Source organism: Neophocaena asiaeorientalis, unplaced genomic scaffold, assembly GCF_003031525.2.
Source record: "Neophocaena asiaeorientalis asiaeorientalis breed wild unplaced genomic scaffold, Neophocaena_asiaeorientalis_V1.1 scaffold131, whole genome shotgun sequence".
NCBI classification, from domain to species: domain Eukaryota; kingdom Metazoa; phylum Chordata; class Mammalia; order Artiodactyla; family Phocoenidae; genus Neophocaena; species Neophocaena asiaeorientalis.
In genome coordinates this window covers 5032302-5046273 of record NW_020173201.1, presented here as the reverse complement: position 1 = coordinate 5046273, position 13972 = coordinate 5032302, and the positions used below count along the sequence as shown (strand labels likewise).

General features: G+C 34.6%; 1 protein-coding gene across 1 annotated transcript in view; it reads left to right on the top strand.

Moving 5' to 3' along the window:
- The first annotated feature begins 3946 nt into the window (after positions 1 to 3946).
- PCDH15 (protocadherin related 15) overlaps positions 3947 to 13972 on the top strand; it is a 689667-nt gene continuing 679641 nt past the window's right edge. Inside the window, exon 1 of the mRNA XM_024744857.1 lies at positions 3947 to 4037. Coding sequence (XP_024600625.1) covers positions 3947 to 4037 — 91 coding nt within the window. The remainder of the gene's footprint in view (positions 4038 to 13972) is intronic.

Here is a 13972-nt window from a genome sequence, read left to right as displayed (position 1 = left end):
CCAGAGTTTGACTGAACAGACTGTTGAAGGGCAGATGCTTATGTACAGCTCCCAGTTTACTGAGAGATTCCAGTTTGCTTCCTGACCCAGTGTTGATATAGGATTTCTCATCAAGGTATTGGCAGTAGACTCCACACTTTGATACGTCAAAGAAATTGATAGTCTTTCACGTAGCAGTCAAGGACAGAGCCTAAAAAAAAAAAAAAAAAAAAGAGGAAAAAAGGAGTTTACATTGTCAAAAATGTACCAGAGGGAAAACTGCTGTGATATCAACCTTGGCTGCTTTTGCCATGTGTCACCACAACCAACCCAGACACAGGAAGCAGGGATCAACAGTTAAAGAGTAAAGCTTTGTGTATTGACAACCTTTGGATTTATACTTGATTGTGAAAAGCCTTTTATATATTCTCCCTCTAAAAGATGAACAGCAATCTGTTCTCAAGGCAGTAGATACCACTGAGGGTGCTTTCAGCTAGGGTTATTGGAATAGCTGTGCTTTCCTTGTCAAGTTCTTCTCTAGTTATGTTGCCAGAATGCATTTGGTTGCTTCATATAACCCTAGTACATTTTCTGAATGTAAGGCTCATGAAAGCAGAGATGTGAGTGAGGTTTTTTTATTGATATGTTCCAACTGCCTAGAAGAGTGAGTGGTACCTCATAGACCCTCCATAAATACTTGTTGAATAAACGAATTTCTGAGAACATTCAATGCCAGATAAATGAATATGAGCTTTATCTGGTAGCCTAATCATACAAATGATGTGAAATTCAAAATCAATATATTGTGTCTTGAGTAATAGTAGTAAAATATTCTAAAGCCCATGGAAAATATAGAGTAAATATCATGAAACTCAAACCACTTATGTGTGAGATTATAACATAATTGGAAAAAGTGCTTTTTTCCCCAATATTATTGACAGTAGAATACTACAATTGACCCTTGAACAACATGGGTTTGAACTACACAGGTTCCCTTTTATGTGGATTTTTTTTTCAATAAATATAGTACCTGTAATTTCATTTTACAAATCTTTAACTAATCATGGGGAAAACTTTATGTTTTATTAGGGATCACAATATATAGAATCAAAACAACTACAATCTTGATTCTATCCAAACTGTTTCAGCTTCCTGCTTTTGGGTTAGTCATTGCCAATTCTTTTGTTTTTGATGCAGAGATAACAGTACTCAGATTTTTGGTTAGAGGAAGGGGGGTGATTGGTGCCCCTAAGCCCCGAGTTGTTCAAAGGTCAACTGTATTTCCAAATCACTATTGCAAAACCGTATCTTTATTAACTATACCAGAGTGTTGAATATGTCAATAAATTATCTCTGAAAAAACAAGTACAATGACCTTACTTATAGGTCAACTACATGTCTTTTTAGACATGCTCTAGGCTGCTATTATTGGCCAAGGAGATCTGGAGGGAAATTTTGTACTCAGAGAACAAGGCAGAGTTTAATATGGAATTTATAATAAAGGTACAATACCATGTTAGAGGTGTTGTTTGAAGGCATCTATAAGAACTTTGCCTGCAATTCTAGAGATTGTAAAACTAGTAATGAAAATGGATATTGCTTTTTAAAAAGTTTTTTCTAACATCCTTTAAGTGTTTTCTCCTTGTTTTTAAATTGTAAAGACTCTTTTCTGTTTAATGTTGTAACATTTCTTTAAAAAAAGAAAGAAAGAGGAATTGAAGCCATTATTTCCATAAATCTTAATAGGGCTATACTTCAGGTATGGGAAGAGGGATGCAATATTTCTCCTTAGGATATAGGAGAGAAATGCAGCAAGCTATTATGGGCCTCCATATACTTTGAAACCTGAACCAAGTGCTGTCTTGGAAATTTTCTTTTCCTTTTTTGTAATGGAATGAGCAGAAATTTCAGACTTACAAACCACACCACTACTTCAGCCACTCATAAGTTTGTAATCTTGAGCCAGTGAGCACAACATTTCCTCCAGAGTAGAGATGATAATGCCTACCTTAGAGGTTAAACTAAAGATGGATTGAGGAAATGAATGTTTAAGACCTTTGAAGACGTCATAGATGCCAAGTCAGAAATACTCATATTAAGCTTTATGGAGCCCTCCCTCTGAGGTACTCTTCTAAGCATGCATTTATAGCCATTTACCTAATCCTCAAAATAAATTTATGAGGTAGGTACTATTGTATCTCCATGTTAATAATGAGGAAAGTGAGACAGAGTTGCTATTTAATTTGGTCAAAGTCCTAACTGGGAAGTTGAAGAACTTCATTTTAAAAAGAAGCCACACTCTAATCAACTGCTCTTAAAACTACTAACATTAGTCAATTTTGTTTTTTCCTTCCCTGCAATAAACATGTATCATTATATTCTCTAGATATCTAGTGATGGGCTCTTCTTTGAGCTATCTGTGCCTAGAAGTTATAAAAGCAGAGGCTGAGTTGTTTACCAGTTAGAAGGGGGAAATATGTGAGGGCTAGATAAAAAGAAGGTTCCTTTTTATTTTAAGATAAAGAAACACAAGAAGAATAGATTCCGTTTTTAAATATCTGTGATCTGGTGCAATGACTTGAAATTTAAGGACTGTGCATCTCATGATTAAAAACTTTTGAGTTTGCACCTTTAATATACTTTTAAATAAATTATATATTTATATATGCTATTGTGCAAATAAACTTTATAAAACACACAAAAATAAAACAGAAAGATAGATGAAACAAAATATATGTAAACGCAGCATTCAAATTATTTCCTTTGTACATTCTGAAGAAGCTTACCCATGACTAGTTTAGCAGAGGGAATCCCAGGCAGGACTTGTAAACTGGAGGACCTCAGAGGACAATATGACCTGCCAGAAGCATTTAGTCTATAAGAGGGTTGGACAAACTATCTAAACACTAGGCAGTCTCACGTGGAAATTTGGATTTCTACCATATTCTGGAAAATCAGAAAACTCAGTAATACTGGTTTTCATTCCCACATGACAACCTTGACGGAAGTCAAATACTGGGCTGGTTTCTTCAGACAAACCCTGCACTTCACAATTCTTCCCTATTGCGCCTTTAGGCAAATTCACTTTTTTCTTTTGGAAACTCTGATGTAGAGGAATGAAGTTCCAATCCCTGTTCTACATGATCTATATTCAGCGTAATTTGGAACAATTCCATGTGAATAATTTCTTCAATTTACAAAGAAACTGAGAACATAATTTCTCAGTAAGAAAAAATTCTCTGGTGTACTCACAGGCTACTAATACCTCATCCAGTTTCTTTACTTACTGGGAGATTGCAAAGAAGAACAAAGGAATTAAAATGAAATTCATCCAAATGCTTCCAAAGACAGACGTGGTAAAAAAAATGATAGGTTAAAAAAAAAAAAAAAAAAAGATGGGTTATCCTTAGTCTTACATGACATAGTTAAGTCAATCTCTTGTCCCTCTACTAAAAAGAAATTTGTGTTTTGATGATGGATTTTTCTACTTAATTCTGTTAGACAAATGTCCATTTAAATTTTCATGTAAGATACTAACAGCTGGTTTAACATCTTAAATTGTTGCAAAAGCTTACTCTTTATAATTGAACTATTCTATACATAAGATAAATTTAGCAAGTTAAACTGATTGGCATTTGATTCACTCACAGGGTCTCAATTTTAAGGATGTGGTTGTGGTGTCATTAGTATGTTAAGTTCTCAACTTACTTGCTTACAAAGTAAATAACAGAAAAGATGTCTTTCCTTAGAGACTTGTCTGCAAATTCATGTAGATAAGTTCCAGCACATTAAACAAGTATGTTACTTTGTTAAAGGATAGTGTGGCACAGGTAATTAACTATGAAGTCATTAAGGCTTTTCTATGCTGTGACAGTTGTGTTTACCTATAACAGATTAATGAACTCATCAAATGTTCCTTTTTTCCTCTTGTTATTTCAGATCAGCCTTGAGTGGAATTTGACTGAAGATGTTCCAACAGTTTTATCTCTGGAAATGGTTAGCTTCAGGGATTACCTTTTGCTGTCTCTTCACAGTCTGCTTGGGCCAATATGATGATGGTAAGGATGCTTTTACTTTGACCTTTAGAGTTAGCCAGAATTTCAGTGGAATGTGAAAAACACCATAGAAATGAGTAATGCTAATTTGTAGTTCATTTTTAAAGGTTGGTGACTCTGTACAATAATTTTCCTTAATTAAAATTAACTTACAAAAGTAGCATTTGATGCACTTTGTTTTTTAATAAGGATTGCAGTATGGTAGAAAATCCAGTGCTAGGCCTCTAAATGAACATTTACTTATACTCACTAAACAAATGCTTAATTATTATTTAAAAAATTCAATTCTATTTGCTAATCGTTGAACAAACACAAACTACAAACAGTAGCCTTAGATAAAGTATCTAAGGCTACAAACAGTAGCCTTAGATAAAGCTTAGGAATGTAAAAAATACCAAAATTTCCTATGAGAAAAAAATTTCTGAAGGGGTCAAAAGTAGATGCCATAAGTGCTTTTAGTGTTAGCACTTTAATTGGGGATTGCGTTATTTCATCCCCCACTATTTTATTTAGAAAGAGTGAAAAAAATGTAAAAAAACGTGACATTAGATTTTCCAAGTCATTTCTTAATAGTAAATCAGTCAGTTGAGAAAGATATATTATTCGTCATCAAGCTCTGTAGGGACCATTTAACATGTTATAACTGCAGTGGCCCAAATGTGCCTGTCTTAGATACTTCAATATTGGAGGAATCTGTCTTTGAGTACCACATAATGAAAGTGTGGAGTATATGTATGTATTATACATATACTACATAATGAAAGTATATATGTAATATTTTAAGAAAAGAAAAATGGATAAAATTTCCCACCCTAGAAGTTGGCTATTCAAGAAAAATGAGTTTGTTCTTTCATTATTATTATTTATTTATTACTTTTTATTATTTTTACTCAACATTTGTTCAGCATTCAGGGTACACAGGCGAGCAATCATCTCCTCACCCTTGTTGCCATGTTCCCTAGTTGCTCTTAGAGGCAACAAAGATTGTGAATTTTGTGTGTGTGTGCTTTGTTTGGCTAAACTGAATGATCTGAAGATAGATGGATTAATTTGACTTTTTCTCAGTGTTCAAATTGTGTACATATTAAGACATTCTCAGTCCTCCATAGTTAGGATATCATGCCTCTTTGGGGATTTGCAGAATAATTTACAATAGCAACTACTTCATAATGTCAACAGCCTAAACCCTTGAAAAGTTCTGCTAATTAGCACAGTGTTTACTTCAAGTGCATCTGAATTTAATGTTCATGTCATTGCCATTTATGTAGATTGTGAATCTCCAGTCTAACAACAAATTTAAAAGTGCAGTAAGAAATAAATAATGTAACTGCTACTTTGAAGCAAAAATAAAAATCAGTGGAACTTAAAAGAGCATGACTTTAAATTAAAAGAATGCCTTTTAAATCATGCCCCAAGAATAGATGACAAATCAGTGTGTTGGTATTTCTTTATGCCATAAGGCATTCTATTTGTATTCATATTTAGTGTTCACACTGAGAGGGAAGGATTCACTGTCATTGCTCACATTAGACTTTCACAAACCCTGTACTTTTTAGCAATGCAATTTAGGTTATCAGAGGAAATCACTCCTGGTTTAACTGGTAATGCTATAAATTAGTTTCTTTAATAAGCTCATTACAGCTCTTGGTCTCTCTAAATGTGCTTGTATAGATAGCCACCAAAATAAGATTATCAGGTCACTGTTGGCCATCAAGTAGTTACTTTCTGAAGCACAGTGCAACTTCACAACTGCAAAGTTACATTTTATAGTGAGGCTGCCTCCTCACTGCGCTCATGGAAGACCTCCTTCCAGCCACAGTTAGAAAGCCTTTTCAGTTCTCTCCTGGAGATAGGTTGCTCAGTACTTAGGAAGACTGAAGGGACTGGAACTGTGGCAAAGAAACACAAATTTTCTGTAGTTTTTATAGAGATTTCTTAACTTTATATGCTTTTCATCATTCCTTCCATACTTGCATCCTCCAATGAGTGTGCTCCCAGAGGTAATAACACATTCCCCTAGGTTGCCCTCAGGTCTTTACTTCTCTCTGGTCTCCTTCAATTAGGGACTCTGACGTCACTTTTATTCTATTGTTCATGAAAATGGTTTTCATAGTTACTATTTTTTTTAAATCCATATAAAAGTTGAGCCTACATTATGCAGGAATTAAATCAGGAGTAAGCAAAACATGGCTAAAACACAAAATAACACTTAACTGGAATACATGATACGATTTTCTTGAAACAAATTTTTTATCCAAATGCTTGGGGATGCAGGTGTGCGTTAGATTGAAAGAAGACAATGGTGAGAATCATAATCATGATAGAAATATGAGAAAAAAAGGAAAAATAAAAGCAGTTTTGCCATAGGTAATCCACTGGTTGGATTAGCCCTTTTGATAGTTGACAACTGATTTCCATACATAGTTAGAAGCTTCGGATAGAGGAAAATGAAGGAGAAAAAATTGAAACTACCCTAAGGCTATTAGTATAACAGTTTAGGTCACTGTTATGTTAAAACATAGAATTCTCCTGGACTTGCAATTAAAAACAGTTTCCTGTGTTTTTCTATGCATTTCCTTGCTTAGGCATAAGGCAGTTGGAAGGGAAAAATACTGTTTATTCAATAAAAATTTTAAGCTGAAATGAAATATTCTAGTATTACCCAAATGTGTGAATCTGCTTCTAAGAAAAGTATATTGCATAATTGTTATTTTCAATATTTTACAACTAGTTTTTTTACTTGGGAACTTGGGCTAAATTTTGAGTCTTTTGATATTTCTCATTCAAATTGCTGGGGTAAGGTTTTAGGTTCAGTAATAAAATTTGCAGATGGTCTATTCCTTAATGAGCATTTCATTTGTTTGATGACTACATATTTAAGCACGCATTAATAACTTGAGATTGATAGTGTGATATTACATTTTAAATGTCAGAATTTAGCTAACCGATAGAATATTGGAAAACATAGTTGATTTGTAGTTGATAGTAGCTACCCTCTTCCCAATAAGAGAGCATTAGGACTGATATTTTAGCTTATAGTTTAATGCATTATCAATCCTGACAACTTTATTGGAATGGGAACATGTGCCCTGATCCCACATTGAGTGTGGGAGCCTGAAAAGGAGGTGCCATGGGAAGCAGAGGAAGCCAGGCTATCTGCTAAATTGTATGTTGTGTGGGATTAAAGATATAAAAATCATATTCCTTGTTCTACCATATTATTTAAAGTGAGGTAAAGAAACCAAGTTGTCCACAGGGTTTGTGTTTTTGTTTATTTTGTTTTGATTTTGAGTTCATGAATTATTGATAAATGGGAGGCAAAGGGAGGAAGAAAGGAAAATGTTATATTGTTAAGGGGTATGTTTTATTTTCATTTTTTATTATTTCCTCTGCATTTTCAAATTGCCATATTGAGTAGATATTACTTCCATAAGCAGATAGGAGAAGTATTTATATAAAAGAAAAAACAAAAAACAACGTATTGTAACATTATAACTAACTTGGAACCAGAGCGTTAGAGTATTAGAGGAGTTTTAAAAGGGTATGTGTGCCAATGAGTGTGTGTGTATGTGTGTGTTAGAGAGATTTCCTTGTGTGTGCAGATCATGAAAGCCAATATCAGTTTTTTTAAAGAAAGGGTTCTCCCTGGCTGCTCAAGCATTCAGCCTGGAAGGCAAAAATCTTTCCTCTTGCCCTTGAGCTATTATGTAAACTAGCATATACCTATGATGTGAATGGAACCCTTATATAGCACACAACCAGAACAACTTTCTGAAGGAATCCTGTATATAAGCTCAGAAAGTCACAAAACTTCCTTAGGCTCAGTTTCCTTATTAATGATAATACTCTGAAGCTCAGTTTTATGCAGTTTCACACAGTACCTGACATATGATCAAGGTTCACTAAAACTGCTTTTTATCTTTATTGCTATTATTACTTCTAATTATTTATAAATATTATGCTTCTTTTTATAAATTTATGTACAAAGTACAATGAGTACTTTGTGCTCTTGTGCACTATATGTACGTCCTTTCTTTATATCTCTCCAAATTTACTAAACACCTTGAAGATTTAACTTTGTTACATTATATTTTATTCTTAAAAGTATTAATGACTATATTCTTTCCTTGGAGAGTTTAGTGACTCAAATGAAACTATAAGTGAAGTTTGAGGAACATTTCCAGGTGTATTTTCATGCTTGTTAGGTAATCTATTAATCCATGGAAGGTCAGTGATGAGACAGACATGTCAATTAATTAGGGGATAGCCATGTTATAAGGTCTGAAACTCAAATCTTCTGAGGTCTGACACTAAAGCCTGGAAACTTCATTTTTAGCAAGTGCATCCAGAGGTCATAAAGTAGAATGCCACTGGGTTAATACTAATTAAACTTAAAAGAGAGAGTCATGCAAATTACAATGCTATGAATAGCATTATAAGGAAAATATAACTGCCCAATGAGCTGAAACACTTGTGTTTCCAAGAAAGATTTTTCCCCCCTTTAGATACCTTAAGAAGAAAATGGTTATGTCATCTTAACAGCTCTGTGAGAAGAGTTAAATGATCTTAATGGTTCATGTGTACAGACTATGATGGACTGTCACATAGGGCACTGTTATAGCAATATCCTTGCCTCATGGACTACAATACTTTATTCGTGGGACACTCATGGTCTCCCCAGGATCATGCTGGAAACGTTTGTAAAATTTCTTATTTTTTGAGTTTGTTATTTCAAAGCTTAGTGCAGGTCATCTTCCTCTTGTTAACATTATATTTCTCTGAACATAGTACAATGCAGTAGTTTCTTTTGAGTCTGTTTCAGTTATAATTAAATTAAAGGTGATTATTGGAGACTATACCTAAGTAATTTTCAATGAACCTTATTGTCTCTGAAACTTCTCAATCCTTCGTTTAAATATGATTTCTTAAGGCAGCACACATCGAGAGATATAGAGCAATATACATGTACATACTCATACATAATAGATAACACACATTTTAGACAAAAATAAAACCACATATAGCGTATATTTTATGCAAATTTTAATCTTAATATAATATGGACATCTTTCCTTGTCTACCCCTTTCACTTATTCCATCTTACAGAGTGTATTTTTATTCTGAGAGGTTAAATTCAAGTTTTAAGAGTAACTTTGTTGTTTTCCCTACAGGCTGATTTAAAATCCTGAGTATTTGTCTTTTTTTTTTCTTGAAGCTTTATAAGCTATTAGATTTATATAAACTGTCTGGATTATATTATTATGGAACATTTAGAATGGTATGACAAGAAAGAGCACCTTCAATGCTTACTCCAGCAAGACTTTCCTAAACATTCTAAATTTCATCTCCAGATGAAAGCTTGGCTGTGTCCTCATTTTTAGATTGTATCCACACTTGAATTTCCTGTTTCCTCTTTCCCAAAGGTGAGTAATCTTGTGGATCCTGTAGCCCCAAAATGGATTTGTTTCAGAGCAAGGTTTGAAAAAGCATATGTCTTTTCTTGTTTTGGCAACAAGAAGTTTTTTTCACTTTTCTAGGCTCTGACCTTTGACCTAGAAGTAGCTTTTGTGTACTCTACTAATAGGCTCCCATAAAGCCTATCTGTACCACCCTGGAAGGCCAGAGAGCTAGAGTCCAAAAAGTAAATAAACTCTGAGAAACATCTCTCTCTCTCTTTTTCTCCGATCCTTAAAAGCTATTTCTTGATTGCTTGTAGTTCTCAGTTCTTGTAATGAATTGTGTCTAATGCTTTCTTATATGCTATTAAGAAGTGTTCCTACAATTTCACAGACATCATTTCTACATGTTTAACAAGTTTCTTGAAATCGTAAATCATATTGATATGCATTTTATGTGTAAACAGCCTCTCTTTAGAATAAGCACTAACATTCATTTAGCATTTATTAACAAAGCCCTTCATATAGATTATTTTATTTAATCTTCACAAGAACTCCATGAGGTCCTTGTGATTGTCATAATGATCACATACCATTGCACTACTATTATGCCTCAGATATAGATCAGGAAACTACAGAGGCACAGAAGGGTTAAGTTGCTTTCCCAGTGTGATATTACTCCCACTATTGAGTGGCAAAGCTGAAACCAACCCATTATCTCTGCTCTACATGCAATAATTACATGCTGTGCTATTATATTATGACATCAAAATCTTAACCTTTCCTGAAGATTTTACTCAAATTCTACTTATTCCTTGATACTAAATTATTCATTATTCTTTGATGTTGTTAGTAATGATATTCATTCAGAATTAAGTGCGGAGAGGTTGGTAAAAGGGTGCAAACATCTAGTTTTAAGATGCATAAGTTCTGGGGATCTAATGTACAACATGGTGACTATAATTAATAATACTGTATTGTGTATTGTATACTTGAAATTTGCTAAGAGAGTAGGTCTTAAGTGTTCTCACCACACTAAAAAAAAAAAAAAAAGGAACTATGTGAGGTGATGGATATGTTAATTAACCTGGTCGTGGCAATCATTTTACAATGTGTAAAGTATCAAGCCATATACTGTGCACCTTAAATATGTACAGTTTGTTTTTTGGGTTTTTTGTTTTTGTGTTTTTGCGGTACGCGGGCCTCTCACTGTTGTGGCCTCTCCCGTTGTGGAGTACAGGCTCCAGACGCGCAGGCTCAGCGGCCATGGCTCACAGGCCCAGCCGCTCCGCGGCATGTGGGATCTTCCCGGACCGGGGCACGAACCCATGTCCCCTGCATCGGCAGGCAGACTCTCAACCACTGTGCCACCAGGGAAGCCCAAATATGTACAGTTTTTGTTTGTCAGTTAAACCTCAATGAAGCTGGAAAAAATTAATATCCACCTTCTCCTTCATATTATGTCTTATAATGTTTGTTTTTTTGTTTAGATTATAAATTCCTGGAGACAGAAACTATCTAATTTACTTTTGTTTCCCTCAGCACCTGGCAGAATGACCCAGTTAGTGGTTATTTAAATAAGTAAGGCTTGTATAAAGAAAAATAGAATTGAGAGATGAAGTGTGTTTTTTAACAATATAGCAGCAAGTAGGTAAGCTTTGAGGATAGTAGTTGGAGTTCAAACAGCAATTCAAAAACATATTTAGTGAGAGTTTGATTTATACGATACTGCTCAACATTAACATAGGGACCAAAGCAATCAATAAATTACCTGTGCTATGGACTTATTGCACACAGCATCCTTTTTAGCATTCTGCAGGAAAACAGAGTTTAGGTAAATTATATATAAATTTTTTTTAGAAACTCAATATTTATCCCATTATAGGGCAGCATTTAGAAAAGTCTTTGTAGAAAACTCAAATTGAATCTATCCTCTCTTCAGGTGTGTTTTCTGTCTTTTTCTGATTATTAGCTGCTGTCTGGGCATTTTGTTCAAAATTCTGGTGGATCACACTGCAGCAGTTGTTCCTGACATCAGTCACTCTGTTCGAGATACTAATCTTCCCTACTCTTGTAGGATCCTATACTGCCCCTCAGGGCTGCTCAATTAGACTGCTAAGTGATGACTGTTCAGCTACTCTGAGTTTATTAAGTGTCTTTATTGCATGGTTGGAATACTGATGAGAGCTGTTCAGGCTTAGACTTAGATAATGTGTGAAAAGGACAATACTAACTCAGTCATCAATATTTTATGTGGTTATATCCAGGATTTGGCCATAGTTGCTCTGCTGGATACCTAGAATGCAATTCTGATGGTATCCCCATAGGTGGAAAACTACAGCATTTTAAGGCAACATGAATAATACATTATGCTGATTATTTTTATTCATTCATTCTTCAGGTACAGTAAGCATATGTAATGTCTATCATGTACACATAAATTTTCTAACAATTATAGCTAATATTTATTGAGTTATTTCTATGTGCCAAATAGCTTACATATAGTACACACTCTCCTCTACTCACATTGTATATTTATAGATAATATACATGATACATGTATCATTGCATTTCAGTTACACAAGCTTACAAAGTTTTATACCAATATTTTTAAGTGGCCACTAGGTGTCAAGCCTTATTCTATGTATATAGCAAACAACAAAATAGACCCAAAAAATCCTTAGTTTTATGGGGTTTGCTTTACATTGGAGGGAGACAGAAAATAATCCAAATCACTAAGAAAATTATGTAGTATGTTAGTATGTGAAAGGGGTTATATCAAAAAATAAAGCAGGGAAAAGGGATACTTAGGGGAATACAATTTTAAATAGGAAAGTATGGGAAGAACTTACTGAGAAGTACCCTTGGAGCAAAGTTTCAGAGAGAATTATAAGAAATCTATGTAGATTCCTAGAAGAGCATTGAAAACAGAGGGTGAAAGAGACTTGAGATGGGGACATGCCTAATGTGTTTGAGGAACACAATTGCAAGCAAGCTATGGTGGGTGAAATGTTGAGCAGAGTGAGGGAGAGGGGACAGAGATAAGATCAGAGAGGTAGGATGGGTGGAGGCAGATTGCACAGGCCTTGTGGGCAATTGTAAGGACATTGTCTTTTTCTCTGAGTGAGAAGGAAAGCTACTGGAGTGTTTCAAGCAGAGGAGTGAAATGATTTCACACAAGTTTTAACAAAATTGCTTTGACCCTTATGTTGAGAATCATCAGTTAAGTTCAAGGTGACCAGTGAGAAATGTATTAACAATATTCCAGGCAGAAAATAAAGATATCTTAGACCAGGTTTTCATGACAGAAGTGGTAAAAATGGTTGACTATGAATACATTTTTAAGGTATAACCAACAGAGTTTGCTGGTGTGTTGGATATAGAGAAGATGAAAAAGATAGCATTTAAAGTTTGATATCAATATATTTGGTCTAACCATCAGGAGAGACTGAATGACTGACCTCATCAAAGGAATAAATGTGGCTAGAAATGAGCCATAAAAACATTGATCATACAGTCCAGGGAGATGAGGTAGAACCATCATCTTAGATAAGGAAGAATATTTATATAGAGAGACAGTTTATGCGAAGAAAACCAGAAGAGAGTGGTTTACTAAAAGCCAAAGGAAGAAGGCATCTAAAGGAGAAAGTGATCAGCTGTGTCAAGTCTGATCAAGTAAGATGAAGTATGAGAACTGATTATCGAATTAGCAATGTGGTGCTCATTTGTGGCGTTGACAGGAATAGTTTGGTGCAATGTTGAAGGCGAAAGTTTGGAGTGGTTTTAAGAGAGAGTGGAGGAAGAAGAAATGCAGGGAGTTTGAAGATATATAGTTTCTTTTATCCTTTCTTTTTTTTTTTTTCTTTCTTCTTCTCTTTTTAATAGGGTGGCAGTAGTAATAGGGAACTAGGAGTAAGTTTCAAGAACACATGCCCCACCTCAGGTCCTAGTGATATAAGGATATGATAAAACAACCACCACCCCTGTGAGGCCCTGAGAGACCTACAGAAAAATAGCATCTTCTGGGAAGACCCAGATTTCTAGTAGAGCAAGAAGAAAGGAATGTTCAGCAAAGTATGTATTATCTTATTTAATCTATTTAATCTTCAGTAAAACCCCGTGAGATAAATTCTATTATTATTCCTGTTTTCCAGATGAAGAAACTGAAGCTTTAAAGATATCAAGCTATCTTACTTAATGTCACATAGCTCCTGCGTCTAAGAGCCATGAGCCTAGTTCAGTCAGCCTGGCTCAAGCTGCCATACTCTTAACCACTGTATTTTATAGCCTTAGTGCAAAGTGCTACAGGACTCATGAAAGTACAATAATATGAACCCTAATCCATGGAACCTTAGGAGAATGATGGAAGCTTTGATCAATTTCTATTATATGTTCATTTATTCAATATATCTTTATTAGCATTTACCATATGCTAGTTTTGTGCTAAATTTGGGGGTTGAAAATATGACTAAGATACATTTCTTGACCTCATGAATGTTACTGCCTAGTTCATATGAAACATCAGCAAAAAGGATTACAAGT